The 14468-nt window shown below is 34.8% G+C and overlaps 1 protein-coding gene across 2 annotated transcripts in view; it reads left to right on the forward strand.

Moving 5' to 3' along the window:
• VPS13C (vacuolar protein sorting 13 homolog C) overlaps positions 1 to 14468 on the forward strand; it is a 188637-nt gene that overhangs the window by 90550 nt on the left and 83619 nt on the right. For both annotated transcript variants that reach the window (XM_072616388.1, XM_072616396.1), the window contains exons 39-46: positions 97 to 156; positions 846 to 1008; positions 3188 to 3304; positions 5320 to 5423; positions 6382 to 6549; positions 7494 to 7798; positions 9670 to 9817; positions 10211 to 10367. In XM_072616388.1, coding sequence (XP_072472489.1) covers positions 97 to 156; positions 846 to 1008; positions 3188 to 3304; positions 5320 to 5423; positions 6382 to 6549; positions 7494 to 7798; positions 9670 to 9817; positions 10211 to 10367 — 1222 coding nt within the window. The remainder of the gene's footprint in view (positions 1 to 96; positions 157 to 845; positions 1009 to 3187; positions 3305 to 5319; positions 5424 to 6381; positions 6550 to 7493; positions 7799 to 9669; positions 9818 to 10210; positions 10368 to 14468) is intronic.

The following is a 14468-nucleotide window of genomic DNA, read 5'->3' on the forward strand; positions in this document are numbered from 1 at the left end:
TAAGTTTATAACCCCATAAATAAATCAAGAAAATAAATTCAGTGTGTATGTTTTTTATGTTTGTATTCAAGTATTTTATTCTTATTTCATTTACAGGCAGACAGTGATGGACCAGATTTTAAAACTGTTCATAATAATACCAAACAAACAGTAAAGGTAATTACTTTATGGTTTATTCTCAGAAGTTAAGCATCAACATAAGCATAGCATAATAATAGCAGTCTCTCTGGTATCTGTATAAAATAGAAATAAATGTCTCATAGGAAGAAAACTTAATTTCCCAGAAGAAGTAATTTGCTTCACTGAGTTCAATTGTGAATTGACTCAGTGTTTGTTGAGCAAACAACTAATATGTTCCCTTAGAAGTGCCTTCTAAAAATCTTAGGCCACTATATTTTTTGGCTCAATATGATGGCTAAAATTTTTGGCTAGCATTAATGTAGGAATTCTGTACAGGGGTATTCTTTTAAATAGATGACAATTTCTGTTGGCTTTAGATTCAGAGTTAATTTTAGTGTATAAAGGATTTTAACTTCTCAAAATTGAATATATTGCCTAAAACATTTTTTAGCATTCAGTGCAGTTTTTTTTTCTTGAAAAGTGACCTGATATCTTGTCATAGTGCCTACATTTTTGAATGAACTAATAGGTTTGTAAAACTTTGAAAACTGGTTAGAGATTAAAAAAAATTACTCTTATGCTTAGTAAGAATAAATGTGGAGACATCTTTCTCTAATCCTCACTGGTATTTTGAGGTATTATGTATGATTAACCTGAGCAAAAGGTTTTTGATGCTGTTTTTTGTGATTTCTAAAAGTAGTCTCTTCTATTGTTTCTTGACTTAGGTGTCATTTTCATCATTAGATTTAGTCCTCCATTTGGAATCTTTGCTATCCATCATGGACTTTATGTCATCAGCCGTTCCATCCCATGGTCTTTCCTCTAATGAGAAAGGATATGAGCTGAAACTGCCAAGAGAGGAACATAAAAGCACTCCTGTCAAAGCTGGTATTATTTTTTCAATAACATTCTTTTAATCAGAACTAAAATAATCATATTTTTAAAATTTCTATTATTGTAATTTGCAAGAAAATGAGTATACAAATCCAATAAGTTATTTTTACAAAGGCAGATTGGGTCATCTGTAAAAGAAAAAGCAAATGTAATCCTTACTTTGATAATAAGGTACTTTAGTGAGTGGTTTTTCAGTTACCAATAAGTTGTCATTCTTTAATCTTCACTCTCTCACCCCCATATATGATCAGTGATTCTTCATCATTAATATCTCTTATAGACACCCCCTTCTTTGCTATGGCACTATCTCTCCTTTGGTCTAAGCCCTCATCACCTCATGCATGGACTATTAAAGTATCCTGCTGGTGGGTCTCCCCCTCTAGTCCATTCTGCGCTCAGCTGTCATCGTGGTCGCTCTAAAGCATGGATCTGGACTAATTACCTCCCATTCATTGAACTCCATTGATTCCCTCTTACCTTCAGGATCAAATAAAAGAATTCCTGTTTGGCTTTTCAAGTTCTTCATAATCTGGTCCCTTCCTTTCTTTTAATCATCTTACCCCTTACACCCTTTCACATACTCCGTACTCCAGTGACACTTGCCTCCCTTGCTCTTCCTCACGCAAGCCATTCCCTTTTGTGACTGAGCGTTTCCACTGCCATCTCCCATGTCTAGAACTCTCTCCTGCCTCATTTCTTTCTCCTCGCTTCTGTGGCTTCTGTCAAGTCTTTTCCTGCAAAGTCCCATCTTCTGCAAGAACCCTTTCTCAGTCCTAAATTTTAGTGACTTCTCTCTTGTTTGTATAGAATTGTTTGCATGTTACCTCCCCCTTTACATTGTGGCTCCTTGAGAACATATGCTATCTTTTACCTTTCTTTTTATCTCTAGCACTTAGCATAGTGCCTGACATGTAGCAGACACTTAATATTGCTAGTTGACCAAATGGATTAGAAGGATTGAAGGAGGAGATAAGTCAAAAATGACGTTAGTTTACAAGACTCATTATTTCCTTCATTCAATATTCAGTGATCATTTCTTAGGTACCTACTACTTTCAGTTGTGTTGGATGCTGGGGGACGTACAAAGAAGAACATAGCAGTCCTGAATAGGTGAATTATCTAGTAGGAAGAAGCCAGAAAGAAAATTAGAATATAAATAAGGAGAATGTAAAATACTATGTTATTACTTGGGAGATCATTTTCAATCCATGCAGTTAGGGAATGCTAATTCCACTGTGTTTTCTTAACACTTGGTTAGGCTTCTTGGAGCTCTTTTATAAGAGAACAGGTGCTATGTTTCACTTCTTTCTTCCCTGTCAGTCAACAGGCATTTACTGAGCACCTCCTATGTGCCTAGCACTGTGCTAAGTTTTTATATAGAGAGATAATTAGTATCTCATTTGAATATCATTTCTGTGAAGGAGGCTAAAAATTAGAAGAATAGAGTTTGCATTAAATTATTGGTAGATACTAATTACATTTCCATATAAATAGAGACAATTAGTCGGTTGAATTCCATTATAGAAGTGTTTTTTCATGACATACTCTACCAAAATACCGAATCAAATAATTGTTCGTCTATGGTATAGAGACAGCATGATAAAGCAGCATCAGGGAGGTGAAATAACACTGGATTTTGGAGTCAGAGGCTGGAATTCAAGTCTTGGCCCTGATGACTTACTAGCTGTGTGATTTTGGGCAAGACCCAGGAAAATAATTTTTTTGTCCTTCACACCTAGCACATAGTAGGCACTTCATAAAAACTTGGTGAATTGCTTTGAAGCTACTTAACCTTTCTGAAGCTTAATGAAATAGAAATAGTCATAGTGATACCGCTACATATGGTTGTTTTGAGGAAGTACTTCTCATATCTTAAAAGACTATGTAAATGTGAGTTGTTGTTACAGTTTTCCTCATAATTCAGTTTCCCTTTATAGTTTTAACCTAATATTTGAAAATTAATTTCAATTCTGTTAAAATTAAAATGCTTAATAAGAAATTGCTTTTGCTTTTGTTATGTTTAAAGTACTGGAGACAGATAAAAATGAAACTGGTCCTGACCTCAAGGACCCTGTTTTCATTGTGCTGTTATTATTCCATTTAGTATGAAATTGCATTTCTTTGTTACATCAGAATTATAATTTGCTAATCATGATTTTCGGTAACTTTTCAGTATCTGACAACATTTCACATCAAGATATTTTTGATCTGAAAGTCACTGCAGAACTGAACTCATTTAATATCCTTGTCTGTGATCAGAAGTGTAACATTGCAGACATTAGAGTACAAGGCAAGTAATTACACCAGTCACCTTACTTTGATTTGTGATAGTCTTCTAGTTTTAAAAATGTATGTAACAAGTTTTATTTTGAAATCTAATGGCTGTTACTTTGATTCTGAGTTAACAGTGTGGTAGATGTATTGTGAGTAGTTAAATTAATTTTAAATTTTTTTCACATATATACATTGTAATTTTAGAAATAGATTTGTATAGAGTGAAATGTAATATGAGAATTTTTTCCTAGTTATTTCAAATAGTTTTTAAATGAAGCAATGAAATTATTCTTACAGATATTCTAGTTACATCTTTAAGACTGACAAATATAATTTTAAAACAACAACTTGTGCCATTTTTATAGCTTGCAGATTGTCAGGCAATGGTCATAACATTATCTTCATTTCTTTTTGAGACATCTTGAATTGGAGCAGAGATATTATATTCAGTACAAAACACAACTTCCAAAAATTGTATGCTTTTTAGGTTGTTAGTACGTGTAAAGAATCTGAAAGGATTTCTAAAGCCTTCCTGATGCCTCTAATAGAAATGATCATTTTATGATAGTATCTCCATATTCTTGAATATAGCTATCGCATGTATTACTTGTACTGAGCAGAGGTAGTTGTTTGTAAATATAGACAGGACTGATACACTGTTTTGTAAATGTAAAACCTATTAGTGAATTTATCGTTTGTGAAGATGGTCATATTTTTCAGTATGTATGTTTTTTCTTACTCTGTCCAGGAAGTTGTAGATAATCTTTATAAGAATTCTTTTTCAGAGACCTGTCTAATAATATTCTTGTAGTAGGCTTAGTGCAGGAGCAGAGAAAATAAGTATAGCTAAAGGGAACATATCTGGAAGTCAACTGTAGGTTGCATATAGCCTAATAAAATATTTGAACATCTATCAAGTATAACTGTTTGCTGAAGCAATCACATACTTAGGATATTTTGGGATATTTAAATTAAGTTTTATGAGCATATTTGTCTTTTGTAATTTGGTGGCTCTTACTTAGACTTTAGTCTTTAATTTACCACAGTGGTTTAAAGGCTCTATAGCTGTTTTAAATTCAGATGGTGCTACTTGTTCGAATAGGTTAAGCAATCAGGGGAGATTTTCTGGTTTTGGATAAGGATTTTTAATTATTAAGAGTGTAATGGCAAAAAATGTCAGTGACTACATAAAGGTTTTCATGGGGCCGTAGACTCAACCTCATGCTTAGCAAGGGCCTTGAAAGCCCTCCTGTTCAGTCCTCTCATTTTACAGATGAAGACCCCAAGGCTCAGGACAGTGAAGTGGTTTGACCACAGTAATACAGGGAGTAAATATCAGAGGCAGGATTTTAATGGAAGCTCTTGAACTTTAGAAATAGCATTTTCACCCTACAGTACTACCACTGTGTTCCCTAGTATGGTAAAATAAATCCTTAATAGTGGACTGGCTTATGTTCAGTATTGATCCTAATGGAACATGCAAATAAATGTTTATTTTCAGTAGCAAGTTACTTAAAATTATGAGGTCAGTTATGAAAGCCATTCAGTGAGTTTTCCTTAGTATTTAGTTTTCATTGAACATTAACCACCGCCTTAGGCTAGTGTGAGACATTAATTCTTCATTATCTATGATAGTTCAATCAGTCAGTAAACATTTATAAAGCCCCTTCTGTATGCTGGGCACTGTGCAAAGCCCTGGGGATACAGAAAGAAGCAAAAGACAGTCCTTGCTCTCTAGGAGCTGACAGCCTAGTGGAACAGACCTGTATCACATTATTCACTTGATTGTCTTCAGCATTCTATCTATTTAAGATGTTTGTTTTTAATTTGAAGATACTCTTTCACCTTAGTGGTAGTACTATCTATAATTTTGGTTGCTTAAATTTGCCTCATTAAAAAAATCATTCTCCCAATTAAGAGAATTATTTTTATTGCTCTTTATCTTAACAGGATACTACTCAGCTTAAATATTGTTAGATTTACTTTGTGTTGGACTTCAAAGTAAGTGAGAAAACTAATTGTTTCCAACAGGAATGGATGCATCTGTTTCTGTGCAGTCGAAGGAGACAGAAGTTTTTGCCAGGCTCAGAGATATCATAGTTACAAATGCTGATCCTGTGTCCATTCACACAAAGGTGATTTTAAAAATATATAAATTTTAAGACCAAAATTTATTTTTTGTAATTTGGATTAGGGAAACAACTTAATAAGAAACAGTATGTGAAAGCAACTTATGACCAGGTAAATAACTGAAATGTTTCACAGGTAGAAAGAGCTATTTGTTTTTATTTATTTATTTTTAAAGAGTCATTTGGGAGATACAGGCATATGGATGTATGTATGGGCAGCTAGGCTGCACAATGGATAGAATTCTGGGCCTGGAGTCAGGAAGAATAATCTTCCTGAGTTCAAATTTAGCCTCAGACACTTGCTAGCTACGTGACCCTCGGCAAGCCATTTTATCCTGTTTGTCTTACTTTCCTCATCTGTAAAATGAACTGGAGAAGAAATTGGTAAACCACTTCAGTATCTTTACCACCAAAACCCCAAATGGGATGTTGAAGAGCCAGATATGATTGAAAAATGACTAAACAACCACAAAATGTATGTGTGTAAATACAATCTGTTTGTCTTCATCTCTACAGATGAGGAAACCAAGCCTCAGGGCAGCTAAATGGTTTGACCATGGCGACCCAGAGAGTAAGTGTCAGAGGCAAGATTTGAATTGAGGCCCTTGTATGTTAGAATTGGCATTTTCCCCCACAGTACTGCCCGTCCCTTCCCTCATATGATAAAAATAAATTCTTAACAGTGGACTGGCTTATGTTCAGTATTCAGTCTAATGTAACACGTGGTGAAAAATGTGCATGCATATGTGTGGGTATCTCCCAATGACATGCTATCTTTTTCTCTCTTTTTTTCTCTACTTTTATTAACGTCTTGATTAAAAATAAAATGTTAATTGTCTCATTTGTCTTCTATCTTGTCCTGATTTATAAAATTTGCCATTATGTGGGAATCATACTCCTATCAGAGGAATAAAGCTCACAAGACTAAACTGATATAATAACACAGTTAATGTCATACTTCCAGGCTGTCTCTATAGTGGGAGATGAAGTCTTTAGGTTCCAAATGACTCTTTATCCAGATGCCACAGAGGGAAAAGCCTATACTGATATGTCTAAAGTAGATGGTAAACTAAGTCTTAAAGTGGGCTGCATCCAAATTGTATATCTTCATAAATTCTTCATGTCTCTTCTGGTAAGTTTATTTTCAAATCACCATTTTTTTTTTTTTTAGGAGGAGAAGGTACCCAAACAACTTTTGGGAGCAGATCAGAAAATGACCCATATTTAGCATTGTCAAACCCTACTTCTGAAGCATACTGGCTATCATTGTCCTAAGCATATCTGTAAGAAAATAAGTTGTAGAGCTTGTGCCATTTTACATTGGTAGAAAGTGTTTTCTCATTTGGAGTTCCTTATAGTTATGAAATTTCAGCTCTGGTCTAAACAAATAGATAGGCATCTAAGAAACTTTTTCTTGGCATATTGCAGTTATCATCAGGTAATAGATATTAGAATTAGTGAATTGTCATTCTAACTTTGGTCCATGAATTTCTGTAAGAAGTGAAGTGTTTTATTTTACACATTGCTTTTTGGGGAAGTCTGTTTAGTTTCTAAGAATTACCTCCTTTCTCCTTAAAGATAATTGATTAATTTTTTTCATTGAAATTTAAGTGAAAGGAACATATAAAATTTTCTTACTTTCTATCTTAAGACAACTTCAAATTCATCAAATGTTGATTAGATGCCTACTTTGTGTGAAGCATTTTACCAGGCAGGCACTGGTGATAGATCAAATCTAATGATTTGATACAGAGCCTGTTTTCATGGGCTTCTGTAATTTCATGTGGAGCTAAACAATGCATATCATTACCTACCTCATCAACAATTTAAAGTATGGGGAGGGACAACTTCCATATATCTATTTTTTAAAAAAATCTTTAGTCATAAGCTGCTAGAGCCACTTTTCCTGAGAAAGCTTTATTTCCTTCTCCATTCTCTACCTTTATTTGATTTTTAACTAAATTCATCAGTGGTTAATATTTGTTCTTGATATTATGCTCAATTTTTGTTCATTTTCTCAATTTTCGTATAACATGCTTGTTTTTCACTCTCTGAGTTGATGCTCTCTCCCAACAGAGCTTCCTCAACAATTTCCAGAAAGCTAAAGAGGCAGTGAGTACTGCCACAGCCCAGGTTGCAGAGAAGGCTGCTTCCAGTGTGAAAGATTTTGCTCAAAAGAGTTTCCGTCTTTCCATGGACGTCAACCTGAAAGCACCAGTTATAATTATCCCTCAGTCTTCAGTATCCTCTAATGCTGTTTTAGCAGATCTAGGTTTGATCAGAGTTGAAAACAAGTTTAACTTGGTCTCTTTGGAGCCTTGTTCTCTTCCTCCTGTCATGGACAGAATGGATATACAACTCACTCAGTTGAAGTTATCAAGGTATAAATGCAATTTTTCCCCATGTAATTGAATTATGTGTTACTTGATGAAATGTAATTTAGAATTTCATTTGGGTAAGATATTGCAGCAATTTATTTATCCGTTTTTGTCATACTATGGAATCATTTGGTGCACTTTAGTAACTTTCTTGTCATTGTGTTTTGTCCAAATAATGGCATTCTTCAAATATTTAATATGTAATATACTGGTATGTGCTGTGGGAGGTACAAGGACACATAAAATATAATTCTTTTCATCATAGAATTTACAGTCTGGTGGAAGGAATTAGATCTCAATACTTCATTGATTTCATTGATTCATTGGTTGGATACTCCTTCCTCTGATAGATATCAGAAACTCTCTATAACTTAATCTTTAAGAGTTACTGTGGCTAAAAAATTCATCATATTATGGCCACTGACATAGAGTCTACCAAGGAATTCTTACTCATGCTCCATCTTTGTGTCAGCTCTACCAGCATAGACTTGGAGACCCTAGGGTCACTTCTGTTTCACACTGTACCAAGGAATAGGCCATAATCACAAGTAAATATAGGACAAAATAAAGTATGAAAGAACATAACAGGTTAAAAAAACTGTAGCAATTCAAAAGAGTTTCTAGAATTTGCAACCAGGTTTTTCTAGTGTATGAAACTTGCCCATTAAGTATTAAAAATCCTAAAAAGAATAATAAAAAGTTGTAGCCCTTATATTGGGTCAGTTAGAAGACAACTTTCAGTCAGCATCAGTCTGCAGAATTATACATATGTCATGGAGAAACTTGATTTAGTGATTGTGTCTGCAAGGTTATTTAGTTACAGGATTGTAGGCTTAGAACTGGAAAGAATCTTAGAGGTCATTTAGTTAAGCTTTCTTATTATACAGAAGAGGAAACTGAGGCTTAGAGAAGTTTAATGACTTTCTGAGCAAATAAAAAGAGCCAGAATGTGAACATTTTTCCTTTGAACCCAAATATAGTTCTTCCACAAAGCCTAACCCAAATTGATAAGTTCTCTGCTCAGAAGATACTTACTTATTTTAACCTTTCAGGGCACTGAACACTCCACAGAATTGGTCTCAATTTTAGTCTTTTTTTTTTTTAAGGAAAACTGATCTTAGTTTAATTTTTCTGTTTTAGATAGCTTTTGAGTTAATATGAATCCCTTAAAAGAGTTTTAATTTCTTATTTCCATTCCTTTTTAATTGAGAATATATTCTAGACATGGCTAAAGTATTGCTGAAAATGGACTAGTTTGTTAGCTCTGTGGAATGGTATGAACATTTTTGTTTAGGGAGTTGGACAGGTTAGGGAGGAGGCTAGGTTAAAATAAAAATGTGGTGCCAGTTACTACTGCACCGTAGCTCACAGCAGCAAGGCAGGTAATGTGGCATTACTTCCTGTGCATGACAATTCTTTGAGAGTCGATATATTTTTCCTTTTAGTTTGATGGCGTTTCTAGTATACTGTTCATGGAATAGGTTGTGGAGTAGCTTTCTCTGTCCTTCAGTTTCAGCAGTGTTTTTCTGCACTGAGCACCTTTTTGATGACATTGCTTCCTTTTACTGTTAGCTTTTTCAAGTCATATACTTATACATTGATGAGGATAAAAAACCCCATACCCGTGTCTTAGGATATTTAGGTTGGGGAACCTAAAGTAATGTTAATGTGGTTGTCTGTTGAAAAATAAGGCTGGTCAGCTTGTAGTCAAGAAACTTTTCATCAATTCTTTCCATGTGATGATAAATTATTGTAGTGTATAAGACTGCAAGTATTAATCTCTGTTCATGAACAAATAATAGTGAAACTGTTACTCACTGTAATCAATTTCATGTAGCCATTTCATACTTCTAACATTTTTGTTCTTTTATCAGAACTGTTTTGCAGGCTGGATCTCCAATACCTGACATTGAAATTTTACAGCCAGTGAATATGCGTTGGTCCATCCAGAGAAACTTAGCAGCAGAATGGTATACACAAATTCCAGGGATAAAAATAGAAGGAAACCTGAAACCGATGCAGGCAAGTATGGAGAAAAAGCAATATGGAAATCAGCACATGCAGTTTTGTGTTTATTATTGTGTAACTTTCACAGTGACATACATTTAAAGTGGTGATGTCTGAAAATGGCTTAATAAATTAACTGCAAATGATGGCCTATTATTTTTCCACACTTCCCCATTTTCCCTTATTGCAATATATTTATGTACTGTGATTATAAAAAAAACAGGTCTTCTTTGAATACTACTGGATTGTCTTGAAAACATAATTTGTTATGCCTCTTTTGTTTTTGCTGTTTATTTTTTTCATATATAAACAGCTAATGAGTTAATAACTTTGTGAGTAAAAGATTTATTATTTTATAATTTTGTGGTTCTAATTATCTTTTACATATAAGTGGTTGGTGATTTTTAGATTGCCCTCAGTGAAGAAGATTTAACCATCCTAATGAAAATTTTAATGGAAAATCTCGGGGAAGGATCTTTACAGCCAAGTTCTATACAACCAGTTCCTCAAGAGGGGCCAAGGGTGAAAATGGATAAATCTCAAGATGGTTCTGATCATGTGAGAGGTAAAAAGTAGTTTTTTGCTAAAGTTTATGGGGGAATTTTTTTAAAATTAATTTTTGTAAAAAATTAGTAGCATTGTTTCTGTAGTTTCCAATTTATTTTAAGTGCAATGTACTTAGTTACGAAGAAGAGAAAAAAATTGTATAAATACAGAAAGAAAGATGTTAGTCACATATACTTCCATGTTGAACTGATCAAGAGAGTGTGGTATAAGAAAGTGACACTTCATTTATCTGGTATCATTGGGAAAAATAAGGCATTTTCCCAGATAATTAGTGCTTATTATGTTAAGCGTGGAACAATTTCTTGTTAATATTTTTAAAGTGTATTATGTTCCTGTTTTTTAAAACAGATTGTGCAGAGTATAGTTGAACTCTTTCTTCATGGTCCAAGAATGACTTGCAAGATTGTATTTTCGATAGGGTGCTGAACTTGGAGTCAGCACGATCTGGCTTCACCTTTCCTTTAACATAGAATAACTTTGTGTCCCAGGACAAATCACTTATCTTCTAGGACACTTAGGGGTCTGCACTGGGCGGCCTCTTAGATACCCTCCAGCTCTTTCATAAAATTATCAACTTAAATACTAAATTAAAAAAAGAACAACACATGTCATGTGCACAGCAGAATGTAGGAGAGAATTCAGAATAGTTATCAATAACTTTCTATTTCAAGAAAGCCTATTATGTTGAAAGCTGCCTTTTCTTTGCTTTCTTCTCGGTTTCCTTTTGTTCTCTGCTTTATACTTTTTACTTTGTTCTTTCTTCCCCCTTCCTCCCTCCTCCCGAGCCCCGTGCTACAATTAAATGTGGATGTATTTATATATAGATATTGATATATACACATAGTGTGTACATACATGCATACATAAACATATATGTTCGCTAAGAGATTCCACTCCTAATCTTTGTTTTTATGTTTGTGCCTATCGAGTTTTTCCTCTCTTCTAACTCCTCTACTTTACTTCTACCCACTACCTTGCACTTCTATTACTTAACCTACCCCTCCTCCAGTAATCCCTCCCTTAATCTCCCCTTCTCATAAATCTTAACACCCTTTTATACATCTTTGATGGGGTGCCTTCTTTCTACCCACTCCCTTGCCTTTCTGTTACTTAACCTACCTCCCCTACGATGATCCCTCCCTTAGTCTTCCCTTCCTATGAATAAGAATCTTCTTTTGTGCATCCCTTTGACCTCTTCTCTCACCCTCTCTTATCCTCCCCCAAATCTCCCCCTTATTCTTCATTCCCAGTGATCCAAACACCCTTCTGTATATTCTCCTTTTAACCTATTCCCTCACCCTCCCCTCTAAAGATCCCTCATTTATCCTCTCTACCCCTCTCTATCCCCTTAGAGTTTTATTTTTTCATTAAATTTAGAAGGCTTTTATACTCTTCTAGATACATACACATTTTTCCTCTTGAACACATTCCAGATGAAAGTAGGTTTCCAGAACTAACAGCCCCTCCTCCCATCTAATTCTTCTGTATTGGTTCTTCTTCTTGCACTTTATTTATATAAGATAATTACTCTTTTAGCTGTTTTTGAACAGTCTTACTTTTTGAAGTCATATCATCCCAATCTTTCTTATGAGCTACTTAATTACTAATAACAATCTTAGACATAGGTTTTACATTTTTACATACATAAGTAAGCAGTCTATCTTTATTGAGTCCTTTGTAATTGATCATTGGTATGTACCTTATTTTCTCTTGGTTCTTGTATGTTAAATCTTCTATTAAGTTCAAGTTTTGTTTTTTTTTTGACACAGTTTAACTTTATTTTTACTCATTTAGAACAAGAATTTACAAAAAAAACTGAACTTCTTAACTTTCCTGTTTGCATAGATATTTAAATACAAGATATTTCAAAGGAAAATAGATTAATACAAATAATAAAGATGTAAAGATTTGGAAGACAGAGCAATTTTGTCATGACTTTTTCTGGCTCCTCTTTAACACCCTGGAGCTGGCCTTTCTAATGTGCTGATTTTCAGTGTGTAGAAAGAGCTTTTCTTGGCTGCTGGGAGTATGGCTGTGGCTGAGTGATTATCTGGAGGCAGCTAGGCATAAGGCCAGCCACCTTGGAAAATTTGGGAAGGGAATAGAGAGGGACTGGTCTCTTCTACTCTTTGTGGTCTAGGAATACATTGTTATGTTGTCCTGAGTTGGTGGTGTGGGGTTGGGAGTGGGACTGTTTGTGAGATTTAGAATCGTATCATTAAGAAATGCCTATGCCAACACTGGAAAAAAAAATCCAACACACTTTCTGTTAAAAAGATCTCTGGTATAACTTTGTGCTGTGATATCTATACCAGGGAATTTAAGCTAAAAAACCAAAGCTCATTGAATGAAATCCTCAACCACAATCGAAACACAGCAAGTTTAGTTGATGAGGGTTATTTCTAAAGCATCATTCTATATTCCTCCCAATTTATGTCCTTTGGAGAAAAGTTCAAATTCCGGGAGAGAAAATACTCTTTATATAGATCAAAGTTTTGTTGCAAGAGGAACAAGGGGACCAATTCTTTACCTCCTTGAATTTATCTTAGGTAATAAATTCAAAGCCATTTTAAGAATGTTCCACATTGTTTATCTGAGCAAAAATAAGTGCTAGAGATGCTAACAGATTTCTTGATAAACTCTAGCCTTTGAAGGCTAAAGGAGGGGTTTTATAAATAGTGTATTCCACAGCCAGAAGATTTCTGCTGTTTAGCTTCTTAAACATATTAAAAATGATATCCAAATCTAAATTCAGAGCTAAAGATGTTTCAGTTTTGTTCTCAACTCTGAAAAATCACCACAATTCATATATAACAGATAACTAATTTGAACAATTTCTGAAAAACTTAAAATCTAACTCTAGGTTTGTTTATTTGCAAAATAACTTTTGAAAGAAGGTGCAATAACAAATGTATACATACTATTACACTATGATAAATGTGTCAAGACTTCTACCCTTAGGATTAATTTTCAGAAGGAAGAATTACGAAGTCATTTTTGTTTATGACCAACGGACTCTTTAAAAACCACAACAAAATATCTATCGACTATAATGTTTTTCTTAGCAGTCTTCCCTACTAGCTAACGACCTGTACTAAACAACCTTCTCCATTTAAAGAAAGCTAAACACTTTCCTAGTCCAAAATAGAATGGCATTCATTGCTTGTAATAGTCTTGCCTGTTCTCCAGTGCCTGCCTCATCCTTTGTTAGGTTGCTGTTCATACTTTTCCTGGGTGTTCTACTTCCTTTCAGGAGAATAACTAACTCTCTTCTGAGACTGGAAGTTGTGTTTGTACTGATGACTTCTGTGTTTCTTTGGGTTTCCTTTTTTCTGGTTCTGAGTTGACTTAACTTCCTTCTTGTTTCCTTCTGCTCCTGGTCTTGTTCCTTCTGAGAGGGTAATGTGTTCTTACCCTCAAATTTTCATCCTCAAACGCTTCATCCTCAGGCGACAGAGGGAGCTGGTCAGTGGCTGGGTCTGGGTTCAGGCCAGGACCTTTCAGGCACAAGTGGCCCTGTTCTTCTCCAAAAAAGCATGCCTACCCCATGGGCCCCATTGTCTTTGCTTGGGTTTCCCCTCCCCACTTAGCTTCCTTTAGAAGTTCTTCTATTTTCTTCCTCTCCAGGTCCCAGTCCTCTTCTTTGGTGCGGCTGAGGGCAGGTTCCCTGTTTTTCCGATGGCAAGAGTGGCCCCAGGTTATGTCCCATGTCTCTGTCCTGGTGGACTGAGCAGGAAGGAGGGAGGATTAGTTTTTTATTTTTTAAACAAAGTCCTGAAAATCTGACAAATCATTAAAAGACCATTTTTAAAATTCAGAATTATGCTTAAGTTTTGTTGGATATGATAGTTTTGGCTGAAAGCCCAGTTCTTTTACTCTAGTGTCTCCACTGCTAGGTCTTGTGTGATTCTAATTGTGATACTACCATATGTAAATTGTTTTTGTTTTTTTTCTTGTGGCTCATAATATTTTGTCCTTGAGTTGAAGGTTTTGGAATTTGACTATAATATTCTTGAGTTTTCCTCGTAGAAGCTCTTTCAGATGGTAGTCAGTGGATTTTTTTTTTTCTGTTTTTACTATCCCCTCTTGTTCTAATGCT

Source organism: Notamacropus eugenii, chromosome 1, assembly GCF_028372415.1.
Source record: "Notamacropus eugenii isolate mMacEug1 chromosome 1, mMacEug1.pri_v2, whole genome shotgun sequence".
Lineage (NCBI taxonomy): Eukaryota > Metazoa > Chordata > Mammalia > Diprotodontia > Macropodidae > Notamacropus > Notamacropus eugenii.